Below are 19809 nucleotides of genomic sequence, written 5' to 3' on the forward strand. Positions count from 1 at the left end.
ATTACCATTTCAAATTTTTAATCTTTTACTTTAAAACAAAATAGAGAACCACACAAAACAAATAGTATAGCTTAAAGAATTTTATAAGACAAAACATCCTTACAGCCACCATTCAGTTCAAGAAAATAGAACTGTGCCAACCACCCCAGAAACCTTTCCATATATGCTCCAACTCAATCAGTCCTCTCCTGAAGTAACCACGCATGCCTTTTAGAGTAACCTAAAATTTCTCTGTCGCTACACAAGTGTGCATCTCTAGACACTACAGTTTAACCTTGCATCTTGTTATTTTGTCTTTCAATCTAGAATTCTCAGGCTGTTTGACCTATACGGAGTCCCAGAAACTGTTCCTTGCCTGTTGCACATTCAACCAACCAACCAACATATTCCTCATATTCCATGTGCCTGTTGCACATGACAACAAACCAACATATTCCTCAGGCCTCTGTACTTCCTGCAAGTTGACTGCTGCATCAGATTCTTGATCACCCAGGTTCAAATCCTCTGGCAAGACTAAGGTAGTTTTGTTTTTTTTGGTGCAAAAATGGTGATTTTATTAAAGCATGGGGACAGGACCTATGGGCAGAAAGAGCTGCTGCCAAGACTAAGGTAGTTTTCTTTTTTTTTAAAGATTTTATTTATTTATTTGACAGAGAGAGACAGCCAGAGAAAGAGGGAACACAAGCAGGGGGAGTGGGAGAGGAAAAAGCAGGCTTCCAGCGGAGGAGCCTGATGTGGGGCTCGAACCCAGAATGCCGGGATCACGCCCTGAGCCGAAGGTAGACGCTTAAAGACTGAGCCACTCAGGCGCCCCAAGGTAGTTTTATTCTTTCATCTGGAGGCATGAAATGGCTGTTTTTCACTTTTTCAGTAGCCATTAATCATCAGTGCCTAGATTAATTCACTGAGTTGAGGGGGTAAAAAAACCAACAAGCTATAATTCTATCATTTTGTTTTCACTTATTAGCCCAAGGAATTAAAAAAAAAAAAATGCTTTTCCTAGGGGTTCCTAGCTGGCTCAGGCTGAAGAGTGCAACTCTTGATCTCAGGGTCATGAGTTCAAGCTCCATGTTGGGCACAGCTTACTTTAAAACAAACAAAAAAAAGCTCTCCTCATTGACTATATAAAGGATTGTAAATGTCTATTTTAGGTTGTAACTATTCAACTCTGTAGATGTAGTACAAAGAGCAGCCATAGACAATATATACATGAATATACAAGGCTTGGTCCAATAAAACTATATTTACAAAAGCAGATGTTAACTCCTATACTATTTGGTTATACAGGGATATCATTCTTGAATGGAAAGACAGCATAAATGCTCAATAATTTTATTTATCTAGTTTTCAAGACAATGAATTAGTATCTATTATCCTCCAGAAGGTGACCAATTTACTTTTAAAAAATTTACTTTTAAAAAATATGAAATCATGCAGGTGCCTGGGTAGTTTAGTCCGTTAAGCATCTGCCTTCGGCTCAAGTCATGATCCCAGGGTTCTGGGATCAGTTCCATCGGGATCCCTGCTCAGCAGGGAGTCTGCTTCTCCCTCTACCCCTCCCACCTGCTCGTGCTCTCTAATAAATAAATAAAATCTTTTAAAAAATATATGGGGGCGCCTGGGTGGCACAGTGGTTGGGCATCTGCCTTCGGCTCAGGGCGTGATCCCGGCGTTCTGGGATCGAGCCCCACATCAGGCTCCTCTGCTATGAGCCTGCTTCTTCCTCTCCCACTCCCCCTGCTTGTGTTCCCTCTCTCGCTGGCTGTCTCTATCTCTGTCGAATAAATGAATAAAACCTTAAAAAAAAAATATGAAATCATGGATTTAAACCTGTTTGATGGGCTTCAATACATTGCAATTCTTACCCTTACTGAAGCTCAAATGCTTTCCAGTTGCTCTTCCCAAATTGGCCCACTTACACTTTCTAATTAGTACCTATTGGTTGCTTTGGAATTTTCCTGTTCTCATGTCCATCATTTATTGGATTTGCACATAATGCTAACATGGCAAAATGCACAATACATTTTTTAAAAGAGAGAAGAGACAAATATAGAACGGAATTATTAAGGCCTCACGAAACTAATAAATTTGAAATGAACCTGGAACAGTTTCAAGGACACAGTTAAGGAGGAATGAAAAAAACGTATGCCAGCATTAGAAAAGTGTAAGTCAGAAACAACATAATGAGCATTCAGTCTTGGTGGGGTTTCTTAATTTAGACCTCAATAGAAGAGAAAAAGATGGGACCTAGCACCTTTCTTGATAGGAACAAGAAGTCTGACAACAGTGGAGAATGACTGGGCAGGCCCAGAGACCAGATATCCAAACTGCCTAAGGGCCAAGCCAACGGCATCGATCCCAGACAATGCAAGAGGTGGAAACATTGTAATGCTCTCAAGAAGTCACATGATCAGAGTCACACTTTAGACAGAAGTGGTGTTTGTACTGGAGATGGGGTTAGTGGGGGTTGAGAGAAAGGAAGCAGAAAGATCAGCTTGAGGCTAACTGCAGTCTGCCAGCAACAAAAGAATAAAGTAGGGCCACTGGGACAACTGGCCAGGTCAAAGAAAGGATGCTAAGGGAGATCTAAAGATGCAATTCCCAGTTCAAGAGAACAGGGGTAGGATTAACAAAAAGAAAAAAATGCAGGTATCTACTTATCTCTAAGAAACGTTCTTAGGACCAGCAAAATACTGGTAATTTTTAAGATTAGGTAACTGGGTTCATGGGAATTCATTGCACTATTCTTCCCACTTTTAAGAACATTAAAAATTTCTACAACAAAAAGACTTTTAAGATTCTGAAATGTGTAGGTTTAGACTTTCCTCATGGTACCTTCTCATTCTATTTTTGGGCCTAGCGAGCACTTTCCTCACAGAACTAACATTTCACAAACACCCACCGGCAAATGTTTAATGCCTCATGAAAAAAAGTATACTAGAGAATGACACATTATTTAAATTATTACCTTGGCTTTTTTCTATATTATCTCCCTTTGTTTCCTCTTCTTTAATGGGGGTACTTATTCTGGGGGTCCTGCTTTGCCCTTGGACCATTTCTGCCAGCAATTCTTCTTGAGAAGTTCGAGTTCTGGGAGCAACTGGAAGTGTCTGTTTCTGTGAGACTTTTTAAAAGGAAAAAAGATGGGAAATGCAGATGCAGTAATACGTCAGAACTGAGCAGTGAATACGTCCTATTGAACTTAAATGCCTCGAGTTTAGAACATATGAAAAATTTGAAACCGTTCACAGATAACACCTTTTTTCTTACAATATTCCAGAGAGACAGAGACCTGACTTCATCTATACATTTTAAACCACATGCCCTAAATATAATGCCACACATTTGTATTCATTTTTAACCGAATGTAGTTTAAATTTTGCTTCATGATCACATAACAACTTCAAATTATAATTTACATAATACAGGTCAAGAATGAGCCTCAATGCTATTTTTCAAAACTACTTGGGGAATCTCCCACTATTGCATGGGGATCCTGGGTGGCTCAGTTGGTTAAGCATCTGACTCTTTGATTTTGCGACGGGTCATGGTCCCAGGGTCCTGGGATTGAGTCCCACGTAGGGGCTCCTTGCTCAGCCAGGAGCCTGTGTCTCCCTCTCCCTCTCCCCTCTCCCCCTGCTCATGTTCTCTCTCTAATAAATACAATCTTAAAAAAAAAAAAAAAAAAAAAAAAAAAACCTCAATATTGTGGAAAGGCAAAGAAATGAAATGTAAATAGATTAGGTCTAGTTTTGGCCTTTACCTGATAATCCTAATATGCCAAAACCTATTTATGTTCAAGGTTAGTTAGAAATGAGAAGCAAGAGGACAGATATCTATGAGGTTCAAAAGCTGATAACTTACAATTTACTTCACTTTAGGAAAAATGCTAAAAGAACAGTCATCAAATCCATAGCAAAAATAAAATGATTTTTAGAGTGGGCAATCATCAGTTTTTATTAACTGAAAATTTTACACACTGGCTTCAGCACATAGGGCAGAGTATAGAATTTATGGCAATATGGCACCCATCATTTAGTTTGCATTTCAGAACAAGCTTTCTATAAGGTCAGATTATACGTGACTTATCTCCTTTGTTTTAAAAACATGCAATACCTTTATATTCTCTCATAAAATAATTTAGCACTGCCACTAGGACTGGGGCAGGAACATCACAAATGAGAATTCTCTGCCTTATATTCCATTAATGGGTTCTACTGAAAGCAAAGAAGCCAATCTGCTCACGTACCGGCCCAATTTTTCTAACTCTGACCTCTTTAACATCCAACTGTGCTCCCTTTTATAGATCACAAATTTCTATCAATTGCTGACTTCAATGCTATGAATATGAAAGTCCCACCTTTATCAAAACTCCCTATAAAAATTTATTACATATTTCACACACACTAGAAAGAGGGAATAAAAGATATTACACAGTTGCTCAAAGAACTAAATTACACTGGCAGCTAGAAGTTTCTCAAAGTGATCTCCTTTTAGAACCGTTCTTCTCTGAACCTGTCCTTGGTCCTGACATCTGGCAAGTGTCTTTATTATACCACAACTTGGGAAGCAATCGATTCTAGCTTCCTCAAGAGTTAGAAAACTCACTTAATGTAAACATAACACATTTAAATTACCTGTAGAATAGTTAGTTGTTTTTGTTACAGATTCTTGAGCTTCAGATATAGCCTTCAAAATTAGATTCTTGTTAGCTTGTTTAGAAGGTGGAAGTGAAGGTCTAAAAAAGTTAAAAGTATTTTGATTAAATTTTAAATTTGAGTTCTTTACATGCTAACCATCAATTAGGCCCTTACTACAGCCTTTGCTTAGGTTCTGTACCGACTAGTTGTAGTTTTTAGAAAATTTCAACTAGATTGCAACCTTTTAACTTAAATAATGAATCTGGATCACCCCCTCCCCCTACCGTATTAGTTTTTAGTATTCTCTGCAATCTTCTCCAATTTTAAGCAATTTCTTTCATTAATCTCTCAAAACCAATAGAAAAGTCTTACATACTATTAAAATTTAATTTTCATGATATCTTCTTCAAGAAACCCGGAAGATCCCATCAGGCAATTAAAGATTAATTTACAGACAATGGTCAAGGTACCTCCTTTCAGGTTTTGCTGGCACTGACACACTGCTGGAGATGCTTCCTGTACGAGACCCACAATCATCATCTTCCTCCTCCTCTTCTCCATCATGATTGAATTTTTTTACTTTAACAACTGAACTTACCACAGGCAACTTTCTCTTCCGAAAGTTTTCTTCCTGCAATCAGATAAATTCACGCTTACCTAGTCTCAGAAAAAAACAAAGTTCTACCACAATATTTTTGTTTTCCAAGAAAACCAATCATATCAAGAATTCACAAGTTATTTCCTGGTTTCTGACAAAAATATAAATATTATCCCTAATAGCCAGCCAATCATTAGCTAAAACAAAAACTAGTGCTTTACATTCATTTATAAACAGAAGCATATAGCACTGTTCAGGAAACTAATAAAATGGAATTACTTGGTTGTTTACTATTTACTGCCATGGAAAATCTAAAATTGACCTAAAATTCCCCCAAAATTATAAGGTTAGGTTACAGTTATATCAAATGTTGGCATCCCAGGAAAGTAAACAAGATATAAAATATCTGTAGAAGCCAGTCATGGAGAGGAAAATCTAGTGTAGTCTGTTGAGTAGCAGTTTAAAGTAGAAATCAGTTTAAAGTAAACTTGCAATATGTGTTTAGTTATTTCACATACACTTAGTATTAAAAAATGCCAATTTTCAGCCTAAGAAGCCAGAATTTAAAAGTATATGTAGGGGCACCTGGCTGGATCAGTTAGTAGAGCATGTGACTCTTGATCTCAGGGTCGTGAGTTCAAGCCCCATGATAGGTATGCAGCCCACTTAAAAAAATAAAAGAATTTAAAAAAATTTTTTTTTAAAAAGTATATACAAACCTCAATACTCATTTTTTCTGAGTTGTTTCTGAAGAAGGGACTATAAGTCTCTTCTAAGCTGTTAAGCACTTCCGGTTCACACAAACGTCCTGTTTCATATACTCGGCTGTTCTGTATATCAGGTTGCTTGGCAGCATGAATACTGTTCTGCTGTGGCTGAAATTGCAACCTGTTTAAATGAGCACCACTATCTGCATTTCGACTTGCAGGTGGTCGATAAATTTCAATAGAAGGGCGAGAAGAACCATATGTAAGTGTCACTGTAGGTTTTTTCTGAGATAAGGGATTTTCCTGCACAAAATTGAGGTCTTCATCAATGAGATCATCTGGTTCTGGCTTAATATCAATCACATCTTCAGAGGGTGCTGGCTCTCTCAGAGGCTTCACAGTTGACATTAATCGGGTTGCAGCTCCATCATCATAGGTCTGTCTATTTTTAAAAACACACACACACAAAATTATAACCAACCTAGAGCAGTATCTTTGAATCTTCAAATATTTGCTTAAATTTTAATAAGAAAATTTAGATACTCCTTTTATGTATTCCATTAAAAACTACTTTAAAATTACTTTTTTTTTAAACTTTGATTTACTATATTTGAGGTAAAAGATAATCATACATAGGTCTTATAATTATCTTAATAAAAAAAAAAATCACTCACAACTACCTCAGTATTTCCAAAAATTTCTGAAGACAAAAATTTAAAGATCTAAAAACTAATGTCAAGGTCATATATACATACCCACCTACCCACAGCAGGTCTACACAGGACTCTTACCTGACAGTAGTGGTCTTCTGCTCTTGTGAACTAGCGGAAACTCTGGAATCTCTTTTCTCAGGTCTAGTGTTAGCAACAGCAAGAGGCGGCACTGCAGCTTCATGCCTTCTCTCATCTCCCCGACTGAAACAGCTCTTGTTTGAAGACACATTATTATCAAAGATGTTAGTATCAGAAGACTTAAGACTGGAAGGGTCTGGAAAGAGAAACACATGGTCCTTTTAGGCTGTTTTTATTAATTTGAACTTTTCCCCTCTTCATCACCAATTTAAAAGCAATGTTTTCTTCCACAACATTCTTAATGGCTGAATGTTACTCCACAAGTAGTTAATATAATAATTAATTCAATTTACTATTACTGAACTTTTAAGTAATTCTCAATTATAAAATATTAGAACATCCTTGGGGCGCATGGGTAGCTCGGTCAGTAGAGCAACAAGACTTGTGATTTCAGCGCAGGTCATAATCTCATGGGCAGTGGGACTGAGCCTCACGTCAGGCTCTGTGCTTAATTAGTGCAGCATCTGCTTGAGATCCTCTCTCTCCCTCTACCCTCCCCCATTCTCGTGCATGCGCACTTTTTCAAATAAATAAACAAATATTTAAAACTAATCAATAAAATATTAAAACATCCTTGAAGCTAAAACATTGCATTTACAATTATTTCCTTATGATATATTGCATAGTTTCCCTTCCCTTGTTTAAATTATCTTTAAGTTATGTTAAATTTATTGTTCTTGAATTCATAATTCATGTGCTTCCTAAGAAGTTGAAGAAACTATTATTTTCAAATTTATGAAATTTTTTCCAAAGCAGTATAAATGGCCTTAGAAAGAAAACATTAGGGTGCCTGAGTGGCTCAGTCAGTTAAGTGTCTGCCTTCGGCTCATTTCATGATCCCAGGGTCCTGGGATCGAGCCCCACGTGGCTCCCTCTCCCTCTGCGGCTCCCCCTGCTCGTTCTCTCTCTCTGGCTCTTTCTCTCAAATAAATAAATAAATTCTTAAAAAAAAAGAAAAAGAAAAAAAGAAAGAAAACATTAGGGGGCCCCAGATGCCTCAGTCTGTTAAGCGTCTGCTTTCGGCTCAGGTCATGATCCCGGAGTCCTATGATCGAGCCCCTGGAGTCAGCTTCTCCTTCTGCCCCTCTCCCTCTGCCCCTCTCCCTAGCTTTTGCTCTTGCTCTCGCTCAAATAAAATCTTAAAAAAAAAAGAAAAAAACTATAGTAAATTCCAAACGTTTTAATGAATCTTACCAGTTGTAACAGAGCGAAGTTTATCTAACACACCATGAAGCCTAAAAGAAAAAAAAACCAAAAATATTAAAGCTTCCTTCAATCAAGAAAGATTTTATTTCAACTATCACTTGAAATTTGAGGACATTAGAGAATCTATCTTCAGATATAAATATTGATAAATGATACTAAATGGTATTTAACGGACAAATAGTATCAAAGTTAAAGAAATGCCACATTTTTAAAAAAGGCTTACATGAATACTATAGAAGTGAATCAAAAATTGTATTTTTTCATCATTACTTTCAACATCTATCTCCCATACAAATAAGGGCAAAGATCTACAAAGAATATAATTTTGTTTTATAAGAACTAAAGATTCCGTGTAGCTTATGGTAAAAGATAAAATATCACAGATACATAATATAGCTTATTATTATAATTATTGAAGCAGAGTTTAAGTTTGTTTTATCTATTTATATGGTTTCTGGAACAGCTTAATTCTGAGGGATGAAAAAAATGTGTAAAAAATCTCAAAACATACCACTTCATTACTAATGCTGTAAACAAGCACAGGCCACAACCTCGCTTATAATATAGCCTATTTTAGTACTTATGTGCAAAGCAAATTTGCCTTACAATCCTTTGCAAGAAGCCATACCTCCTGAAAATACCAGAAATATCTATCTCATTATGTTTCACTCAGAACCCAGTCACATGCTACTGTCCCCTTGGACACAATTATTGCAGGGCTCCAAACAATCTAACAGTCCATTTGAGGCTGGTGTCAATGAACACTTTACCAGGGAAATAAAGTGCCCAGAGACACCATAACTTGCATCAGTACACACTAAGGAAGTTATGGCAAGATGAGAAAACTGAATTTGATTTTAAATTCAAATTCATTTAGTCCTTTACCTAAGAAATTTGTCCCAAGCAGTCCATCAGGTTATCTAAGAAAGGATCTCTAGGTCAATCCTTCATAGTACACAGCGGGACTCAAACCCAAAGTGATACCAAGGTTGAACCAAAAGTCATAAAACATGTACATGAAACAAAACAAATACCTAGAGTACAGAACAGTTTGAAAGAAAGAAAGAAAGAAAGAAAGAAAGAAAGAAAGAAAGAAAGAAAGAAAGAAAGAAAGAAAGAAAGAACTCATGATAACTTCTCCAGTCAAAAGTGCCACGGTCTGTCTCTCTTTTTTGGTAAATTCTGGGGACTAAGTGTAATGAGTGGGTTAGGGCACCCACGTGCCATAGCTGGATGTACCAAAAAAATATGAGGATCAACCACTACATTGAATGCCATACAAAACTGTTTAATATAAACATAGAGAATTCTGTGTGGAATTTCAAGAAAATTTCACAAGACTTGCAAGGCATATAGCAGCCCACATGGGCAAAAACACGTTCAAGATAAACTTTAGTTTAAAGGCAAGAAATTAACCAGTTTCATACCCCTCTTTAGTGCCCCCTATTACCTCTCCCAGTCTCTTGCCATTCAATATAAGCAGGGCACTCTGCTCACTCAACTTTTGCTCCATTATCAACTTGTGCTGTAACTGGTGGTTCCCAGAGTGAGGGCGCTTATAGGAGTGCTTCCTGATCTATTCTCAGCCACATGATTACCCTCCCCAACCCTCACTCTACCTCGAACCTGCCTTCTTAAATTGAATCTTAGACTTTTAGTCAGTATTCTCCAACTAAAGGCAATATTTGGTTTGAAAAAGAACACTGAAAATTATAACATGAATTTATATTTGAACATAAAATTGTTTTTTTAAATTCCGTTCAAAAACTTTGCCCCCTAAAGGTTAACTCATTAGAGAAAGTGATTTAGGAAGTCAACCCAGCCCCCAAAACACATGTAACTGGTTTGGGTTGGGGGAAAGGAGTAAGATGCAAAAGTTTACAAAAGACACATAATAACTACAGTTAATAGAGACTAAGGACTTGCTATGGGCCAGGCACAGCTACAAGTACATGTATTATTTCATTTAATCCTTATAACAGTCCTATAAAGGGGATTTATTAATCCCATTTTACAAATGGAAAAACCAAGGCAAGAGGCAGATCCAGGATTCAACCTCGGGAGTCTGGATCCAGAAGCTGAGCTCTCATGGCTCACTACCTGCCTCTCCACAGTGAATCTGACTCTCCTGGCAAGGAACTCTTTTCAGACAGAATACCTACTCTGACTTGTGCCAAACTTTGGTCTAAGGGGTAAAAATTCAGAAACATACCATACGGTGAATCGAATTGTGTTGTTCCCTAGAAACAGGGACAGGTCCTCTGTCATTTGGTCCTGACTTTTCTTGTTGGCCACCATCACCATAATGTAATCAGGAAGTTCTTCATCTAGTTAAAAGGAAAAGTATATAAAAACTTTTTTATGTTTTCCTCAATATTGTCTTCTACTTAAAAGTTAATGTACTTGAAAATATAGATATAGCTCTAAAAATTAGTACCTCAGGCTCTACTAGAATTATGTTGGACAAGAAAGTATAGTTTTTTCCCTCTTCATTACATAGGTATTTCAATTATTAGAAGGATGGGAATTAGAATAACTAACAAATACTTATAAAACTAGATATTCTGAATTACAGTATCAAACTTGAGAGTATACTTATTTCCTTTTTATCTTTTTAATAATCCTCACCAGTTTCAGAGAAGCTTCCAGAAAGCTAATGGACATTCCTCAAGAATAACTGAGCTTTGCCTAGTTTTGTGTTTATGTTTCAAAATTATATTCATTTCTCAAGAGAACATCTCTATCCTCAGTAAAGGCATATTCCTATTATATCAGGGTAACGAATTTGCACCAACAGCAAATAAACTAAAACCACCCAAAAACTCTACATCATTTTAAAAATATAATCTTAAATTTAAATAATTTCAACTTTATTCACTGTTTTATCCTCATATGCTCCTAACACAGTGATTATGAAGGTGAGGTCTAGGACCAAAAACAACAAAAACAAAACCACCACAGTAAGAAGATAAGGAAGCAAAAGCCATTTATCAAGAATTCTAATCCCCACCAAAAAAATTCCTTCAGATTTCTTCAATACCTTAAAGAGTTCTATTTCTAAGTAGGCAGAAAAGTTCATTTCAAAAGTACTATCAGACAGAAAAAGAACTATCAGACATTTGTTTCAAGGAGAATTATCAAAAGTCCAGTTTAAGAAAAGCACAAATATACTCAGAAAGCCTAATCTACAAACGGAAAGAGAGAAATCTAAATTCTTTACTACTCTAATAGTATGAAAATACAATTTACCTATTCATGTCACTGGATATTTAGATCTCTTACAATTTTATACTAACAAAAAAAATGTTGCAAAGAAATTTTAATAAGTCTAGGTGGCAACCCTGCCTGAACATTACAATTATCTGGTTAAAAAAAAAAAAAAAATCCAGGTGCTATGGGCTATGCAAGCCATTCTGTTTCACATCTTGAAAGACCTAAGAAAATGGTAATATTTATAGTGTGCACTGGAGTAGAGAGAGAAAATTACTCATAGACAGTCAAAGTAAACCAGCCATTTCTGCCTCACCAAACATACCCAGCCACCCCAAGTGCTAAGAAAAATCAAATCTCAACAGATCAAAAAGTTTCCCCAACTTCCAGTATAATAATGTGCAGGTAACACTAGGTGGTAAGCAGCTCCTGCAGAGGAGAGATTCTCAAATTTAGCTGCACATTAGAATCTGTTGGGGAGCTTTAAATAATCTGCTTAAGACCAAGCTGCACCCCAATTAAATTAGAATATTGGACAGGAAGATCAGGACATCAACGCTTATTTATTTTATTGAAGTATAATTAACATACAATATTATATTAGTTTCAGGTGTACAACGTAGTAATTGAACATTCTATATGTTACCCAATGCTCACCACAGTAAGTGCAGTCACCATCTGTCACCATACAATGTTATTACAAAATTGATTATACTCCCTGTGCTGTACTTTTCATCTGTGACTTATTTTATAATTAGGTATTTCCACCTCTTAAGCCCCTTTATCTAGTTCACCCATTCCTCACCTATCTTCTCTGGCAACCACCAATTTGTTCTGTGTATCTAAGAATCTGGGCTGGTTTAAATTAGTTTTGTTTTTTATTTTACTTTTTATTTAAGACATCTTTACACATGTGGGGCTTGAACTCATGACCCTGAGATCAAGAGTCACATGCTCTACCGACTTAACCAGCCAGGTGCCCATTTTGTTTACATGTTCCACATGTAAGAAAACCATGGTATTTGTCTTTCTGTGTGACTTATTTCACTTAGCATAATACCCTCGAGGTCCCTCCATGTTGCTATAAATGGCAAGATCTTATTGTTTTTCATGGCTGAATAATATTCCATTATAGACATACACACATGTATATATATATCTTTTTCATGCAGTCATCTATCAATGGGCACTTGGGCTGCTTCCATATCTTGGCTATTATAAATAATGCTGCAATATAACATAGAGGAGGTTATCTTTTCGAATCAGTGGTTTTGTTTTTTTTTTGGGGGGTAAATACCCAACAGTGCAATTACTAGATATGGTAATTCTAGTTTTGTGGGTTTTTTTTTTTTAAGATTTAATTTATTTATTTGACAGAGAGAGTACAAGCAGGGGGAGTGTCACGGAGAGGGAGAAGCAGGCTCCCGCTGTGCAGAAAGCCCGACATGGGGCTCGATCCCAGGATCCTGGGATCATGACCTAAGCTGAAGGCAGACACTCAACTGACTGAGCCACCCAGGCACCCCTAATTTTTTGAGGAACCTCCATAGTGGCTGTACCAATTTGCATTCCAACCAATGGAATGAGGGTCCCTTTTTCTCTACATCCTTGCCAAGTTCTTGTCTCTTTGATTCCAGCCATTTTGACAGGTGTATGGTGATATATGTGGTTTTGATTTACATTTCCCTCATGATTAGTTATGTTAGCATCTTCTCCTGTGTCTGTTGGCCATCTGTATGTCTTCTTTGGAAAAATGTCTGTTCAGCTTCTCTACCCATTTTTTAAATGGATTTTTTTTTTTTTTTTTGGTGTTGAGTTGTGCAAGTTTTTTATACATTTTGGATATGAATCCCTTATAAGATGTATCATTTGCAGATATCTTCTCCCATTTAGTAGGCTTTTTGTTTTGTTGGAGAAATCTGAATATTTAATGAAATCATGCAATATGATGTGAGGCAATATGTGAGAACAAGAAGCCATTCATTTATTTTCTTTGTAGAGTATCAAAAGGTTCCCACTGTTTCTGGCAATTGTAGTAAATATGCCTGGTAGCTTGTTTATGCAATGTGTACCTACCTACTATGGACTATCATTGGTAACCCAGGAAAGCTCAACAAAAAAAGTTAGAAGCTTTGCCAGCCTTCACATATTTTCTTCCTCACAATATCAATGATGAAAATGTGCTTTCCTGGGTGCCTGGGTGGCTCAGTTGGTTAAGTGTCTGCCTTCAGCTCAGGTCACAATCCCAGGGTTCTGGGACCGAGTCCTGCATCGGGCTCCCTGCTCAGCAAGGAGCCTGCTTTTCCCTCTGCCTCTGCCTGCCACTCACCCTGCTGGTGCACATGCTGCCAAATAAATAAATAAAAACTTAAAAAAAAAAAAAAAAAAAGGAGGAAGGAAGGAGAGAGGAAGGAAGAAAATGTGTTTTCCTATTAACTTGCATTTTCTAACATTCTATGTGAAATCAGTGGCTGCTCCAGTACAGGGTCAAGGCAAGGAAAGGTGGGAAGGAGGGATAAAAGGAGCCCCAGGGAACTTCTGGGAGTAATGAATACGTTCCTTAGCCTGATCACTGTGTGTATTCATCAAGACTTACCAAATTATACACTTTAAATATGCACAGTTTAATATACCAGTATTAATATACCAATTATATCTCAACAAAGCCATTGGAAATTCATATACTGTTTTCTCAGTACACAGAACAGAAAATAAGAATCTAATAAAAATTAATGTGTTCACAATACATTTCCATAGAATTCAGATTTCTCAAATTTATTTGATATCTATACTGGGGGGAAAAGTGAGTGTTTTGGAGGTTTATGCAAGGTCAGGGCTCTAAAATGTGAATGAAATTGTCAACTATACTCAAAAAGAATTTTTAAATAAAAAATAACATGTGTGGGGCGCCTGGGTGGCACAGCGGTTAAAGCGTCTGCCTTCGGCTCAGGGCGTGATCCCGGCGTTCCGGGTTCGAGCCCCACGTCAGGCTCCTCCTCTATGAGCCTGCTTCTTCCTCTCCCACTCCCCCTGCTTGTGTTCCCTCTCTCGCTGGCTGTCTCTCTCTCTGTCAAATAAATAAATAAAAAATCTTTAAAAAAAAAAAAAAAAAAAAAAATAACATGTGAATGAAAGACTGCTCTGAACCATAATTGCCTTCCCACTGAAGTACTCCATTTAAAAAAGAACACACAAATGAGAAGTTATCACTCTGATGAGTTGTTTACTTGTTTCCCACCCAATACTTTGAAAATAGATACTCAAATATTTATTAAATAATTATTGCTTCCATAACTTTAAAGGTTTCCAGAACTCTTTCTTACACAGAGAAAGGGATTAGAAAATCATCCTTTCCAGAAGAGCAATGATGTATAAACATGCAATTAGGTAGCTAATTGTAAACCTAAATTCATAATATATAGTTTTATTTCAAACAGAGTTAATTGTAACCTCTGTTTTTCTACTTAAACAACGTTACCTTAAGAAAAAAAATCAGACTCTCTGATAGGCCACTGGGACATCACAAATACTAAGTCTCCACCTTCAAAAAATGTCCAGTCAAGAAACAGGCACAAGTTGGAAGCCATGCTAATGTGTGGATCACTGGAACAGATTTCAGAGGAGTTCTAGAGGAGCACACAGGAGTGACTCCTATGCCTTTGTTACCATCAAGGACAGAGAAGAACTGAGTTCTTTGGTCTTAAATCTGCTACTGACCAGCTCTGCTACTCCCAAGACTCCATTTTGTGTGTGTGTTTACTTTTATTTATTTGACAGAGAGCGAGTGTGCAAGTGCACTCACAAGCAGGGGGAGCGGCAGGGAGAGGGAGAAGCAGGCTTCCCACTGAGCAGGGAGCCTGACACTGGGCTCAATCTCAGGACCCTTGAATCATGACCTGAGCCAAAGCCAGACGATTAACTGACTGAGCCACCCAGGCACCCCTCCATTTTTTTAGTTGTAAAAGAAGTAATACTACCTGCCATTCCCACTTAGCACTGCATTCGTGAACAAATGGAACTATATGAAAATATTCTAAAAATAAAACTATTTTTACTTTTAAAACTATATTTTTACTGTTATTATATTTCATATTGAACATAAATCTTATAAACCAGGTTTTTAATAGGCTCAAAACCCTTGGTTTGAGATTTTTGAGAAATGACAGAAATCATCAGTAAGGTTGAACTTAGACTCTTAACATGTGTCTGTGTTTTCATGTGCTAGAACTAAGGAAGTTTACACTAGAGGTTTTCTGTAGATCTCTTTTTGAACCAAAACAAGTTCCTGACACAGCTGGTATCCATTAAGTGAACAAATAAAAAAATAAATCAATTCTGGTTCAGCTTCATCTTTACCTCTGAGCCTCAATTTTCTTACCTGTTAAAGACTTAGAACAATCTTGACAAGTAATTTATTAAGTGTGCCCAGCGTGTGCTAAATTAGTAATTCTCAAACTTGTTTGAGAATTCTCAGGTTCGCTTTATGCTTTTAAAAGTTACTGATGACCCAGGGCAGGTGGGTCAATTAAGCTTCCGACTCAATTTCGGCTCAGGTCATGATCTCGGGGTCCTTAGATCAAGCCCCCTTATCAGACTCCATGCTGAATGCTTGGGATTCTTTCCTGCCTCTGCTCCTTCCCCAGCTCACACAAGCTTACTCTCTCTCAAAATAAATAAATAAAATCTTAAAAAATATTGATGACCCCAGAGAACTTTTATTTATGTGAACAACTATTGATAATTACCATATAGAAAAATGGAGAATTTAAAAGTCTTACTTAAAATAACATACCTATCATGTTAATAAACTCATTTATGACATAATTGTTTTTATAAAAAATAAGTTTTCCAAAAAATGTAAAGTTGTATTTTTATCAATTTCTTAATATCTGGTTTTTAAAAAGACAGCTGGACTCAATTTCTGCTTCTGCATTTAACCTGTTATGATATGTTGCTCTAATTGAAGAATATGAAGAAAATCTGGCCTCACAAATACAGTTGGAAAAGAAAGTATAGCTGACTCTCAAACATAAATTTGAATTGACTGGGTCCAATTATACCTGGATTTTTTTTTTTTTGATACATGTATCAGAAATGTATGTTCTCTTCCCTTATGACTTTAGTGATATTTTCTTTTCTCTAGCTTACATTAAAACTACAGTATAGAATACATGTAACATACAAAATATGTGTTAACAGACTGTTTATGTTACCAGCAACACTTCTGATCAACAGTAGGCTATTAGCAGGTTAATTTGGAGGGGAGTCAAAAGTTATACTCATATTTTCAACTGTGCCAGGAGAGGGAATGTCCAGCAGCCCTAACTCCTAAGTTGTTCAGGGGTCAACTGAATTTAAAAACCTTTTTTAGGTAGTGTGGATATTCTTCTGTGATACTACACCAAAACTCAACAAGTGGTAGTTTCTTAAAGGTTAGCAGCAATATGGAAACTAAAATTCTATCAATCGCCTTTTTGTGCCTTGTTACATTAAAATCCATTGATCATCCTCCACTTTTAATGAATCCTTTTCCCTTACACAATTTGGTAACATCACACGTTGATCATTTGAAAAAAATACTGGTTCAGGGAGCTATATAAATCACTGACATGTTGATACAATTCATTACAAGATACAAAAGAATCATCTGTTAATATCATCATCAAGAAATTCATTTAAGTACTGGAAAGTTTTCAAGTTCATGAAAGCAGACACTAAATTTCAAACTTCTAATTTTCATCTCAAAGCTCAAATTTTGTCGTTGGTAACAAAGTGTATCAGTTCTTTTCCTCTGTCCACTTTCAAGAAAATGTCTGCCAAATATCCAAGTGTGTGCCTAGCCTGTCAGTGTTAAGAGATAAAAATAATGTGCCATGAAAATGGTGGCTAACTCAATCACACAAATAGTTTCCCTTCAGACAAACCAACCTGTTTTAAGACAGAAGTACTTCATGAGTAATTGCTCTTTTCTCACATCACAGATTTAAAAGATGTAGTCAAAGGCCAAGACTTAAATATTTGTACTGCTTCACTAATTATATTAAGTGAAATTGGCTTTTTTGGGGCGCCTGGGTGGCTCAGTCGTTAAGTGTCTGCCTTCGGCTCAGGGCATGATCCCAGCGTTCTGGGATCAAGCCCCACATCAGACTCCTCCGCTGGAAGCCTGCTTCTTCCTCCCCCACTCCTCCTGCTTGTGTTCCCTCTCCCGCTGGCTGTCTCTATCTCTGTCAAATAAATAAATAAAATCCTTAAAAAAAAAAAGTGAAACTGGCTTTTTAAAAAAATTCCCAGTGGAAGGGTGATAGGATTTCTCATAGAGTTTGGTGTGAGATCTCCATTCAGCACAAGGTACCACCAGTTTAACTCACCATTGCTTTTACACAATCCAAATGTCAGCACAGTAAAAATGGCAAGCACCCTTTCAATATTCATATGAAAATAGTTTTGACTTCAGAGACCCTCAGCATCTCTCACACCTTGAGAACCACCTTCGTAAATGGTAGCTGTTATTTTTATAGAAGGCACCTGCTTTGGAGCCAAACCCAAAACTCAATCCATGAAGCATTGGTCAAGTAAGCACTCAAAGCCTCAGTTTCCTTACTTGTACAAGAAGGGGTATTACCACTTACCTTCCAGTGTTCTCCTGGATATTATCATGACCTAACACACAGACAATGGTTAAGAACCGAGCCTGACCCAAAGTAAACGATCAAATTATAAATCATAAAAGCATAAAAAGAAACACATTACTGTGGGTGTTAAAGAGAAAAAGGGACAGGAAAAAAGAAAGAGATCTGAAAATAAAACTCACTGAACCGCGACAGGGGCAAATGCCAGAAAACATTCACATGCAAAATAACAGTTCTGAAACAAGAAGATCAAGAGGAAAGCAAAGAGAATAGGAAAAACAGTAAAAATCAGATAAACATGGAAATTAGGAAAGAGCCTCAACAGAGGAGGCTAAACAATCTTAAAAGGGCCATATTAAAAAGCGATGGCGGGGGTCGGGGGTCAAGGTTGCATATAGAGCTTTCAAGAAAAAACGGTAAAAAAGAAAAAGTAAATTTGAAAGTAAAACGGGGTCTCTCCAAAGTCCAAAGTACGAAGAGAAAAAAATGCATTCACTAAAATTCAATTAGCAGCAAAATCTAAATTCTGTTACGCTGACAACAACAAAACTTACCAACATAAGCTCCTAATTCTTGCAATTTCCCCTTAATGGCACTCTGAAGGAAGAAGAGAAAGACAAACGTGCGTGTGAGAAAGACGGAAAACCGCCCGGCTCCGTAACGCAGAGGCAACTCGGCAGCTGGCGCAACTCCCGCCCCCACGACGCCCAGGTGGGGGCGGGGAGGCGCCTGGGCCCCCTCCCCTGCCCCCTCCCCTCGTCCCCGCGGCGCCCCTCCAGCCGCGGCCGAGCGTGCCTCTCGCCCGGCGCTCCACGCCTCCTTCCGCGGCCGCCGGCTTTCTCCAGCCGCGACCGCGCTCGCCCGCCGCGCTCTCTGAGGCCAGTCTGCCCCAGGCGGCCCAGGCCGTGGAAACGCCGTTCGTCGACCCCGCGGCTCGCCGAGAGTCCCCGGAGGCGACTAGGCCGCGGCGTCCAGGCCGGGCCCACAGTCCCCGTTACTCCTGACAACCGCGCGCCCGCCCGCTGAGGCCCGGCTGCCCGCCCGCTGAGGCCCGGCTTCCCGCCCCCGCCCGACGCGGGCCTCACCCGGATCTTGCGGCTGATCTCGGTGCCGATTTCCATGGCTCCCCGGCGGGCGGCGGGCTCAGCACTGCGCGGCGCTTCGCTTATCCAGAGCCCCGCGCCGACTCCCGACCCGCAGCTCCGCCGCCGCAGCCGCCAGCGCCGCTCGCGGCCGCGCGATCTACGTGACCCGCCCCCACCGGCCCGGTGCGCCAGGGCGAGCAGTCGAGCGCGCCTGCGCTTGCGCCTGCGCGCACCTGGGCCCGCGGAGTCTGTACTCGGGCGACCTCTGCTGGCGGCAAGGAGAGCAGCGGCGGGAGGATGCCCTCGGTTTCAAGCGGCCCCTCCTCTCACCTGGAGAGCTCTCCCTTTTCCTCGCCCCCACTTACTCATTATACCGTCTTTGGAAAACAAGGGGGAATTAAATGCAGCGGAAAGATCCCTGGCTTTGGTGTGATATCTGAGTTAGAATCCAGCTTTTACCTGCTTTAAGTGTGATAATGGTCTAGATAATTTAAACCTTTGAGTCCTTGGTTTTCCTACCTGTAAAATAGACTGCCTCCTAGCGGTTGCATTATACTTACACTTGGAGGGGAATGACTAGCGTATCAGAACCAATTAATCATAGTCCTCTTTTTTCTTTTTTAAAAGATTTTATTTATTTATTTATTTACTTAAGAGAAAGAGAGCAGGGGGAAGGGCAGAAGGAGAGAGAGAGAGAATCTCAATTCAACACCACTGGAGAGGGGGGTGCGTGGAGCTTGATCCCACCACCCAGAGATCACCACCTGAGCGGAAATCAAGAGCTGACTGCCTAACCAACTGAGCCACCCAAGCACCCCAATCACAGTCCTTTCTAATGATTCCACAAGTACTGCTTCCCTTCGGTCTGGTTCTGGCTTTCTTC

General features: G+C 38.7%; 1 protein-coding gene across 8 annotated transcripts in view; it reads right to left on the reverse strand.

Annotated features, from left to right (window-relative positions):
* ZC3H14 (zinc finger CCCH-type containing 14) overlaps nucleotides 1-19096 on the reverse strand; it is a 46823-nt gene extending 27727 nt beyond the window's left edge. For 3 of the 8 annotated variants that reach the window (XM_040641569.1, XM_040641566.1, XM_040641564.1), the window contains exons 1-9: nucleotides 18927-19096; nucleotides 18396-18438; nucleotides 10215-10329; nucleotides 7991-8031; nucleotides 6737-6932; nucleotides 5958-6387; nucleotides 5111-5271; nucleotides 4638-4738; nucleotides 2969-3124 (exon numbers count right to left, since the gene is read on the reverse strand). In XM_040641569.1, coding sequence (XP_040497503.1) covers nucleotides 2969-3124; nucleotides 4638-4738; nucleotides 5111-5271; nucleotides 5958-6387; nucleotides 6737-6932; nucleotides 7991-8031; nucleotides 10215-10329; nucleotides 18396-18438; nucleotides 18927-18962 — 1279 coding nt within the window. In that variant the 5' untranslated portion in view covers nucleotides 18963-19096. The remainder of the gene's footprint in view (nucleotides 1-2968; nucleotides 3125-4637; nucleotides 4739-5110; nucleotides 5272-5957; nucleotides 6388-6736; nucleotides 6933-7990; nucleotides 8032-10214; nucleotides 10330-18395; nucleotides 18439-18926) is intronic. The other 5 variants (XM_040641568.1, XM_040641565.1, XM_040641563.1 and 2 more) reach the window with 2 other exon arrangements.
* Between the last annotated feature and the right edge of the window lie 713 nt (nucleotides 19097-19809).

This window comes from Ursus maritimus, unplaced genomic scaffold (assembly GCF_017311325.1).
Source record: "Ursus maritimus isolate PB19 unplaced genomic scaffold, ASM1731132v1 scaffold_25, whole genome shotgun sequence".
Taxonomy (NCBI): domain Eukaryota; kingdom Metazoa; phylum Chordata; class Mammalia; order Carnivora; family Ursidae; genus Ursus; species Ursus maritimus.